At 32.6% G+C, this 11454-nt stretch overlaps 1 protein-coding gene across 1 annotated transcript in view; it reads right to left on the reverse strand.

Annotated features, from left to right (window-relative positions):
• The window catches only part of LOC136037852 (large ribosomal subunit protein eL20-like), a 49133-nt gene extending 38140 nt beyond the window's left edge, over positions 1-10993 (reverse strand). Inside the window, exons 1-2 of the mRNA XM_065720698.1 lie at positions 10881-10993; positions 1788-1967 (exon numbers count right to left, since the gene is read on the reverse strand). Of these exons, the coding sequence (XP_065576770.1) occupies positions 1788-1967; positions 10881-10898 (198 nt within the window). The 5' untranslated portion in view covers positions 10899-10993. The remainder of the gene's footprint in view (positions 1-1787; positions 1968-10880) is intronic.
• Between the last annotated feature and the right edge of the window lie 461 nt (positions 10994-11454).

Below are 11454 nucleotides of genomic sequence, written 5' to 3' on the forward strand. Positions count from 1 at the left end.
AAAAGCACTGTCAAGTTCAGAATTTTGAAACAACTAAAATAAATCTGTCAAAATTGCTGTTTTGAGGCGTGAACAGATGTAAGATTAGTCTAGGCGACAAAAACGTTTTTATTTTCATGCTCATGGCACATCCTGAACCCTAATCATAACTTTTCTAGAAAAATTGACTGGATTGCATTTAATGATAAACGCATAAGCTAAGAACTGAAGTAAACCAAAGAGAAAAGGACTTCAAGTTTAATTCTGATGTCCTTGACCACGTTCTAGCCAACCCAAATGGGTATCTAGAATAGCTAAGTTATGCACAGTTTAGGAACGTCACTTCAGCCAAAAGTGAGCTAAAATGTAGCTGAGTTGTGAAAACCTCTTAAGACATCATGAACAATGTACAGAAATGCGCATTTGAAGTGAAATATAGCCTAGCAAATTTTAAACAAATTTTCATTACCCCTACAGAAAAGACGTGATCAGATGTGATTGTTTAGAATTGTTAGCTTTTTTGTTGACAACTGATTTCAAAAACCAAATTCAGTTGAGGATGATAAAGCTGTAATATTCTAGCAGCACCTAACCCCTATAAGGCATAAAAGCCAAATAGGTTCTCAGATGTGCAATGATATTTATCTTACACACAGATATGAACAGCCAACATTTTAGTGGAAGGGTAAAGTGAAAAAAAAAATAGTTTAGAGGCAAGATTTATGTATTTCGAAAAAGTGAGAAAGATCCTTCAGGAACATAGCTTAAAACAAGGGAAGAACCGGTATCAGTTGAGGCTTTTCCCATTGTCTAAGCCCCCTCTCATAGAAAAAAGATGTAAACCTAAAGTAAAACTTTGCATATTTAACCCCTTGTGTCAAATCAGAAAAAAACTGACCCTGCCCAAGTGTGACATATGTGCAACTATATTGTGACCATGTCCTAGACTTGTGTGATGATGCTCTAAAGCTTTTACTTAAGACTAGATTGAAGAGAAAAAAGAAATCAAAAACATAAAAACCTTTTCAGTTACCAGAAAAATTTAAATATTCAAGGACGATTTTCTATGTCACATCTGTCTCATGCCTTGATTTTTTTGTCTTAAATTTTCTTTAATTTTTGGACAGCAGGAAAACATTTTCACTTTTTAGTGACTTTCAAGATGGAAGTGTTATTAGAAGCTGTTTTCATTATTTTTTATTAACTTTAAATTCCTTAAACAACTATCTATTCATGATTGATGGCAATCTTTTTTTAACTCTTTAAAAGTTAAAAGTTGAAATTTTTCTACATTTCAAATTTAAAGATTAGGACAACAAAACACTAGATATTCACTTACTTGTAGCTGATTTGAAAAATAACAAAATCAGAATAACATGGTAATTACCAGAAATTCACATCTGGTAAATCAGTAAATGGAGAGAATATGATATTTCCCGAAATTATTTTAAGATTCCAGTGAAATGACAAAAATATACTAAAGAACAAATTATTTCTATTTCTACCCCTCCCCCCACCAAAAATACTTCTGTAGAATTTTGGCACAGTACAGCAATAGTAATAGCTATACTCAAAATTGCAAAACAATAAAAATGCTACAAATTGTGTAGGTCACTTCCTAGTCAAAGCAGTAACAATGACAAATATAAACAATATAATATAAACAATATAAACTTAATTACTAACAACTACTTATGTAAGCAATTCCTCCCCCTTAGCCATAATCCCATGTAAATGAACAAAAAAATAAAATTTTTGTGATTAAAATTACAAATGAAGGTGAATATATGAAGTAACTGAAAACATACCTGTTCAACAGAAACAATTTCACCAGTGGCTTTCTTGAATTTTCTAAGCTGACGAAGGAAATACCAAAAGCGGGACTTGGCAACAATGGTGTCTGGTGCAAAAATTCTCATACGATAGAGAGGTGGATTTGGCTCCTTATCTGAAGGAAGCTTTCTTCCAATGACCTTATACTCATTCAACTAGAAAAAAAAATTATTTAGAATTCACAGGTTCTTGCAGGTTTACTCCCAAGAAAAATGCATTTCAACATGTTGAAATACAAAAGGAGAAATTTCAAGAAAACACAAGGAAAGATCATTACCAAACTGAACTTCTTCTAAGAAGATCAAAAGTTTGAAGCATATATTGCTGTTAGAAATCAGACTTGCTTTAATAATCAAACACTGTTGAAAAGTATATATATATATATATATATATATATATATATATATATATATATATATATATATATATATATATATATATTTATATATATATATATTTATATATATATATTTATATATATATATATATATATATATATATATATATATATATATATATATATATATATATATATATTTATATATATATATATATATATATATATATATATATATATATATATATATATATATATATATTATATATATATATATATATATATATATATATATATATATTTATATATATATATATATATATATATATATATATATATATATATATATATATATATATATATATATATATACTATATATATATATATATATATATATATATATATATATATATATATGTACAATTTTATAATTTTGATTACTGATTTCTCAGAGGTTTTTCTCTGGAGATGGGCCCCAAAAAAACCTAAGTTCATTTACGGACTCATTTGGGAGGATTAAATATTTCTAGAGCTCCTCCCTATGTAGATATATGATTGGACTCAATAAAATGGTTAGTATTATAATTAGTTAGGAATACTAAGTAAACAATTTACACTTTAACAATGAAATACTTGTGGGTTCTAAGCAATAAGTAAGCAATACATCTAAACCCAATATCTTAGTACTAACTTAGGAATTGGAGATTCTTGTTAGAAAATCGAGATTCAAATATGGTAAATACTAAGGTAATGTAAGGCTATTCTTTGTCAAAATTACAAAAACACAATATAAAACTTACAAACTCATTGAAATTGCTATGAATTATAGAACATGGTAATCTAAAAATAATTAGGTGATACAGTAATGGCTTCTCTAGAGCACTTTCACAGATCAGTTAGTTTTTGTTTGCTCACAAGAGACCATTTGTTTTGTTTTATTGTACCAGAGGCATGGCAAGCAAGTACATCTCATTATGGAAATTGCATAAATTCAGACAGCTTTGTTGTTTGGTAATTACACACAGTCTTAAGGCCAAGGATGAATAGCTTCAGAAACTGAGTTACCCATGGAAGGGTGTTACTCTTCTCACCCGTGGAAGGCTGTACTATTTTAGATTTGGTATTATTAATTTGTGTATATCTTTGTCATGTTTGTCCTTGCTGTATATGTATGTCCTCTCTTCAGTAGCACAACATAAGAAGTCCTTAATTTTACATTTTATATTATCTGAGTTAGATATAGCCATTGAAGAATAAAATCTAAATTCAGCACCAGGGTATGATGAGGTACACATCAAGTGGATGATTGAGTCACCCCATACCTTCTGAAAAAAAAAAGCTTCTGGAAGTATGTAGTAAGGCATAGAGAGAAGGAAAACTTGCTAATTCCTGGAAAATTGACCTTATTCACCCAATCCTCAAACCTGGGAAATCACCTGATATCTTACAGACCAATACTAGTTTTCCCCACCATGGGCAAGATATTTGAACATATGATATTAAAAAGGTTAGAATGGTTTGTAGAGGTCAATCAAATGATACCCCAGTCCCAAACAGATTTTCAGAATGGGTTGCAGTGCAATGGACAACATAACCAGCATTGAAACAGACATAGCAGAGGCTTTGCAGGATGTTGAATTTGGAATTGCTGTGCTGTTTGATTGGACAGATGCATAAAGAAATCTCAAACACAAAAAGTTACTAGAAGTTATGAATAATAAAAATTTTCCATCTCTAGTGTAATCAATGATAGATGATCTATTATGTGAACATTCTTGTCTAGTTGAGATAAATGAAACTTTGTCTTCAAGAAAACAAGTTAAAAATAGCCTCCCATAAGGAACTGTCATAGGTCCTCTTTTATTTACACTGTATATCTCAGAATTAATACTTAGAAATCAGTCAAAAAATGGAGAATTTGCTGATGATCTTATGGTGTGGAATAGATACAAGAATAAGATACAACAACCTTACTCCAAAGCATAATTCAAAAAGACATTGATGATGTCTGCCTGTTTTAGCTTTTGGTCAGCCCATTTCTATCCCAAAAATAAAGGAAATAGTGTTTTGTAACTGACAAACAGCCCTCCCTAAGGCCTTAATGATAGAAGAGAGTACAATAGTTTATAAGCCATCTATCTGTCTATTGGGTATGACTATTGACTTTGTCTGAAATGGCAACCACATGTGGTGACATTGAGAATGACAATTTTAAAATGGCTCATCATCATAAGGCAACTTGCAGGAATACTGCTCAGCCAAAATTAATGACTCAGTTAACCTATAGGTTGACACTATTCTTTTGTTTCTAGCCCATAGGGGTATACAAAAGAGAAATTTTGCAAAACAAAAATATATGGATCTAATCCATCTAAGTGTGTTGTTTTACATTATAGTCATAGAATACCTCCCAAATACATGTATCTTTTGTCTGTTACAAATGTCCCTTCTAAAGAAATAGTGCAAGACCTTGGTATCAATTTTGATAACCAACTAAAATTTGATAAGTATGTTTCAGCAATATTGAGAAATGCAAACTACCATCTATTGTCTTTGAAGAAGTTTCAGACAATTCAATCTTTGAAATTTCCTTTTGCTTTACAAGTCCCTTGTTCAACCACTTCTTGAGTATAACACTTCTGTCTGGTTTCCATTAAATGTAATGGATGAGCTTTGCATTGAAAAGGTACAAAGGAGGGTGTCAAGGATGATTCCTTGCCTACAGCATCTTCCCTACCAAGAGTGACTCTCTATGTTTGGTATCCCATCATTAACTTTCAGATGGCGTTGTAGTGACATTATCAATGTGTTCTGCATTATTAAAGGTATAGATGACCTAAGATTTTGATTCATTTTCAAATATAGTCACTATCACACAACCAACCAACACCACTACAAACTGTGCCCCCCAAAATCAAATACAAAAATAGGACAATGTTCATTTTCTAGCAGGTTTGCTTCACCACATTGAAGTCATGGAAGCTGGGAATGTGCAGATATTTAAATGTTCTTCAGTGGGGACACCTTTCTATTTGGGAGTTTTTGATGTTTAGTTATAAGTTCATCTTTTAATTATGAGTTTTTGTTTGAGTTTATGAGTTTTGGATTTAAGTTTTTTTCTACCATATCTTTTTCTAATATTCATAAGTGTTGCCAGTGTTGCTAATTAGCTTATTTCTTGTTTTGTGTCTATTGTGACAAGCATTTTTGCTTACCATTTGATGTATTAATAAATAAACAAATAATAGTATTTTTATCAGTAGCTGTAAATACATTCCAAAATGGAGACTATGTAAGGATATGAGGCATCACAAAAGTGCTGTAGACATGGCTGAGAATATCCCTGCTGCAGCTAGCCTTACAGCAATATATCACACCAAACACTTAAATTCAGGATGTTGTCAGCATAATTGAGTATGGAAAGGTCCAAACCTTTGAGTATGGAAAGGTCCAAAGTATTAATTCACACAGATTCTATGCCTGCCATGTAACTGATCAAAAAAAAAATATGAAGCTGCTGACTCAGATTTAAAATCTACTAAGAGATTGATTCTCTCCTAAACATTATGAATGCTGAAAGCTCAGTTTGCTTCCAACACTTCCTTAGCCATAAAGGACTGGCCCATAATACAGCAGCTGATAGACTAGCTAATGAAGGAGCAAATGCTTATGCCCCTCCAGACTCAAAACTTGGGAATCTTTGAAACATTATAAAACACCATGGAAAAACAAAGTGTACTCCATTTCTGAATTCCCCATTTCAATCAACAGAGGATTTGGTGTGATATTACAGATTAAAATATGGATTCCTGTTGCTGAATTCTCTTTTTGAATCCAATGGAATCTACATCATTCACCACTATGTGGGTGGTGTTCAGCATCAGAAGAAACCACCCAGCATATCTTTTTTGAGTGTTTGGTAGTAAGGATTAAGCTAATCTCCAATGTTCCAGAAACATTTGATTCCATCATTAATTTACAAGTATATCCTAACACTGGAAGACCAATCCATAATTTGATGATTCAGATCATGGAGAAGACAATGGAACACTGATAGAATTCTACAGTGCAGAAGAGTTAGAATGAGTAGAAAGTACCATACTGGTTAGCCTATTAGCCTTAAAATGCAGAGTCCAGGTAGCTCAGGTACTTGCACTTCCGACAACCCATCATCAAAATAGTGGCTTCCAATTGACATGTTAAGTGAAGGTTTTTATTTTCAGGTGTTGTTTTTATGAAAACAAAGATTCATTGCTGACCATTTATGCAAGCACTACTGAATAAAAAGAAGAATTGAAGATACTACACTGAAATTGAAAAGGTGAAAGGACTGGTAGTCTATATACCCTCATACACATTCTGGAACTGGACATAGTGTGTATCAAAATCTGAATCTTGGTTTGTAAATGCAGCAGTTTTACCAACTTATACAATGATTTTAAGTATTGAATTTTAAATGGAAATTAGGCTAATTTTTGACAAAATGAGTCAGTAACAATACAGCCAGTCAGTAAAATCACTTGCTCTCCTTCCCTAGACATTTTGGCTAATAACACCCCTGGTTGGACCTAATAATACGACCTGGGCCACATTATAACTGTTTGTTTACTATTAGTTAGAACTAGCTTCACCTATGCAACCACATCTTTTTTCGTCTCAATAGCTTGAAGCTTGATTTAAAAACTTTTATGGCAGACTTGTCAATTACCTTGGTCAAATACAGTATTAAATCAATGGGGAACAGATTGGTAAAAATTACAGAAGTTCATATAACTGACTTACCTATGAAGTACATATACCACTTGATGCCTTTTTTATGCTCTTTATGAATATAATAATTGCTTCTACTGTAAATTCAAATTTAAGCATTTTTGGGCTCTTAAAAATGATGAGTTTTCAAAAAATTACAACAGTTCATATAACTGACTTACCAATTAAGTGAGCATACCACTTGATGCCTTTTTTATGTTCTTTACAAATACAATAATTGCTTCTAGACCCTACTACAAATTCAAATTTAAGCACTTTTTAGCTCTTAAAATGATGAATTTTCAATTAAAGTATGACTTATTGCTTATTTTCCACAAAATAATACTACATTTTCTCAGTGCCATCTTTTCCACCATTTTCAAAAAATAATGCTACATTTTCTTAGTGCTAAAATTATTTATAAGGTTAGTTTAGGTTTAAACAGTGCTTAAATTTGAATTTATGGTAGAAGCAATTATTATATTCACAAAGAACATAAAAGAGGTGATAAAATTCTAGTTAATTGACTTCTTGCTATCTCAGAAAGGGTTTAGGTTAGGAAAATGAAACTTTCAGGGATGGGTCTACAGACTAAAGTATGTCCCAGGTCCACCTGGGACTCACCTCTACTCCTCCCTCTAGAGGGCCCTATTTGCCTACAGACAGGTCTATACCTATTGATATTTTGAAAAAACAACATTTTATCTTAATTTTCAGTTATTAGTTGCTTTTTCTTTGACTTTAGTTCTGAAAAATGCAACTCCCATTATTTGAGTAGAATTTTGAGCTGTATCAATGTTTTTCTTTTTCAAAATTTATGAAATGTATTTGCATATCTTTAAAACCTTATAAAATGGGGTAAAATTCTAGTTAATTGACTTCTTGCTATCTCAGAAAGGTTTTAAGTTAGAATGAAACTTTCAGGTATGACTACAGACTGAAGTATGTCCCAGGAAGGTATTTTGAAGCAACTACCTCCACTCCTTCTCCCTGTAGAGGGCCTTGACCTTTGATCACCTTTAAAAATATGTGTGTTATAAAAGTGAAACCCTGCAAAATAGATCTTCTGCTTAACTGAAGTACAACAAAATTGTTTTCAGCTTCATAGCTTTGCTCAAATCCATTTTATAAGGTTTTAAAGATATGCAAATACATTTCCTAAATTTTGAAAAAAAAACATTAATATGGCTCAAAATTCTGCTCAAATAACAGGAATTGCATTTTCAGAACTAAAGGCAGAGAAAAAGCAACTAGTAACTAAAAATTAAGGTAAAATGTTGTTTTGTCAAAATTTCAATAGGTATAGACCTGTCATAGAAAAAAGCCAAGACAGATTATCCAATTAAGTGGGCATCCCAGTCAAGGTTAATTTTCCTTAATCTTCCCAGGACATACTTTAGCCTGTAGACACATCCCTAAAGGTTTCATTTTCCTAACCTAAACCCTTTCTGAGAGAGCAAGAAGTCAATTAACTAGTATTTTACCTAAAATCAAATCAAGCAAAGTTATGAATTCAAATTATTTCAGTTTATTCAAAAAGAAAAGAAAACACATAACAACAACAATAATAAAGATCCTAGAAGCAAACTTGTTAAGGACCAAAACAACAAAAAATTGAAAATGAAAAAGAGAGAGAGAAAAAAAGAAAAGAGAAAACAAGGGTAATTAAAGCAAATTGAATAAACATTTAGAGAACTATAATATCAAGATTTTAGTACATTGTTATATAGCATCCGAAAACTTGTGGATAGCTCAACACTGGAGGGTATTAAATTCCATTGAATTATAGATTTATAAATTGGGGATTGCTGGGTGGAACTAGAGATACACCTGGGGACAATGAAGGAACAGTTGGATGAACGGAGACAGTGGCCTTCAGAATTATTACTATTAAAATAAGATAATAAGTGGGGAGGAAGATTTTTATGGTAAGCGGAGTATGCAAGGGATAGATTTAATTTTTTGATGATTTGTTCAAAAGGGATAATACCAAAATTGGAGTACAAGTCCTTGGTGGGATATAGTCGTGGCAACCGAAAAACTGCTTTGATGGCATGATTTTGAGCAGATTTTAATTTATTGGTAACTGAAGGATAAGTATTGCCCCATACAGATCTGTAGTATGAGATATATGGGTAAATAAAAGCATAATAAAGGGTGACAAGGATATTGGGAGGAAGAAAATAATTCACATGATTAATCATACTTACCTGTTACAAAATTATGGCTCTGATATAGGACATGTGTGTTGCAAATGATAGGCAGGAGTCTATGTGGACACCAAGAAACTTGGCAACTTTGACCTGTGGGAGGAGATTGGTAGAATATTTTAGGCCAAGTGCTGGCTGAGCTTCATTTTTTTTGTAAGGGGTTCAAAATAATACCACCTGACTTTTCTTGCTGTTAATGGTCATGCAGTTAACAAGACACCACTCCTGCATTCTATTCAGAAGGGTTTGAGTAGAGGTGATGACAGATGGTAAATTAGGAATAGTAATGAAAAAGTTGCTATCATCAGCAAAAAGTACTGGGTGCACTGATGGGCCCAGGTCCATAATCAAATCATTAATATAAAGGATAAAAAGTATTGGACCAAGAACAGAGCCCTGTGGGACGCCCCTCTGGACAGGTAGGGGATGTGAAGTCACCCCATCCAGTCTCACACTCTGTACTCTACCAGAGAGATAAGAGCCAAACAATGAGAAAGGAACTCTGCAAATCCCTAGGTTATTGAGTTTACTTAATAAAATACTGTGATCAACCATGTCAAAGGCCTTTGAAAAATCCAGAAATAAGCCCAATACAATATTTTTAAGGTCAACTTGGGAACATATAAACTGTGTGGCATCTATTAGTGCATGAGCAGCCATATTGAGCAGTGCATATGAGCAGCCTCATCAATATGGCATGAAAGCCATATTGATGAGGAAAAATCAACAAATCTGATGAATGATTCCTAAATACAAAGGGAGAAAGACGTTTCTCCCTTGAGCACCTTAGATATAACTGGGAGAAGTGAGATTGGACAATAATTGCTTATCTCAGATGGATTGCCTTTTTTATGAATTGGGATAATAATTGCTGATTTAAATATTTCTGGGAAGACTCCATTGGTCATAGACAGGTTTGCTGAAAACACTTTTGTTGCACTTCAATTAAGCAGGAGATCTATTTTGCAAGGTTTTGCTTTTATTATACATATATTTCTAAAGGTCATCAAAGGTCAGGGCCCTCTAGAGAGTAGAGGTAGTTGCCTCAAAATACCTTCCAAGGACATACTTAAGTCTGCAGATTCATCCCTGAAAGTTTCATTTTACTAATCTAAACCCTTTCTGAGATAGCAAGAAGTCAATTAACTAGAATTTTACCAAAAAGGCATCAAGTGATATAGGCCTATTCACTTTATTGGTAAGCCAGTTATATGAACTATTATAATTTTACTATGGATTGAAATGGAGAAAGATTGATGACAGAATTGTAAGTAGCCTAGCTTATCAATCAGATTGTAGGTTACAGTAACCTACAGATGCAATTAGGCTATTGGATTAAGAAAGAGCATAAATAAGGCATCAAGCAATGTGTTCTCTTCCATCCTAACTAAATTAGGTTGAAAACTACAAATTCACTGTTTGATAAATGTATATCAGAAGTAGTATAGTGACAACCAGAGGTTGAGTGTTTACACAAACAGAACTTTAACAATAAAAAATCATAAAAAACGTAATACCTCTCAGTGAGTTTTAACATATCTCCTCATGGAGGCCTCTATTATACGCATTTGCCCCAAGACATATCAGATTGAGTGACTTGAAACAAAACTAGGGTAGTAGGCTTATGATATATAGCCCCCTAGACTAGCCCAATACTCCAGGCCTAGGCACACATTGTGAATCTGAATTTTAGGCCAGATATTTTTTTCCATTTAAAGACAATAAACCTAACAAAAAAAAAGAAAGAATAGAAGAACAAAAACCACCTCACCAGTCCTTTCGCCTTCATTCTGATATCCTATTTCTGTCGGAAGTAATGATTACGCTGAAAAGAAAACTCATAATGAAGAAAAGTCAATAATAGATGGCATTTCACAAACATTTGTATCAAGCGCGGCATTCAGACATGAGCCAGACAACAACTTGGATTTCATTAGGCCTTCATGAATTTCGCTTACCCTGCCTTTGGTTTTTGTTTTTTAATAAATTTTCGATCTGTTGGATAGATTTAGGAAACTTGTCAGTTATTAGAAACACACCTAAAAAGTGAATTTAGCTTAATCCTAATGAAATATAACAAAACATGATGATAAAATCATATTTTAGAAACAAAATTAAGGAAACCCAACCTAATAAAAATTAACCCTCCCCCCTCCCCTGATGTGCAAATATATAGCCCAAATTATAGAAGTCCAATGTATTATGTCTCAGTCCAATCCATTGTATAATCCGTCACTTGTTTTTGCAGTTATGAAACTGGTTTTCTGAGATGTAACCTAAACATAATTCTTGAATGTGTTCTCAATAACCGACAAGACTAGCACCAAATTTGGTGTTTAAATCTT

Source organism: Artemia franciscana, chromosome 17 (assembly GCF_032884065.1).
Source record: "Artemia franciscana chromosome 17, ASM3288406v1, whole genome shotgun sequence".
NCBI lineage: Eukaryota > Metazoa > Arthropoda > Branchiopoda > Anostraca > Artemiidae > Artemia > Artemia franciscana.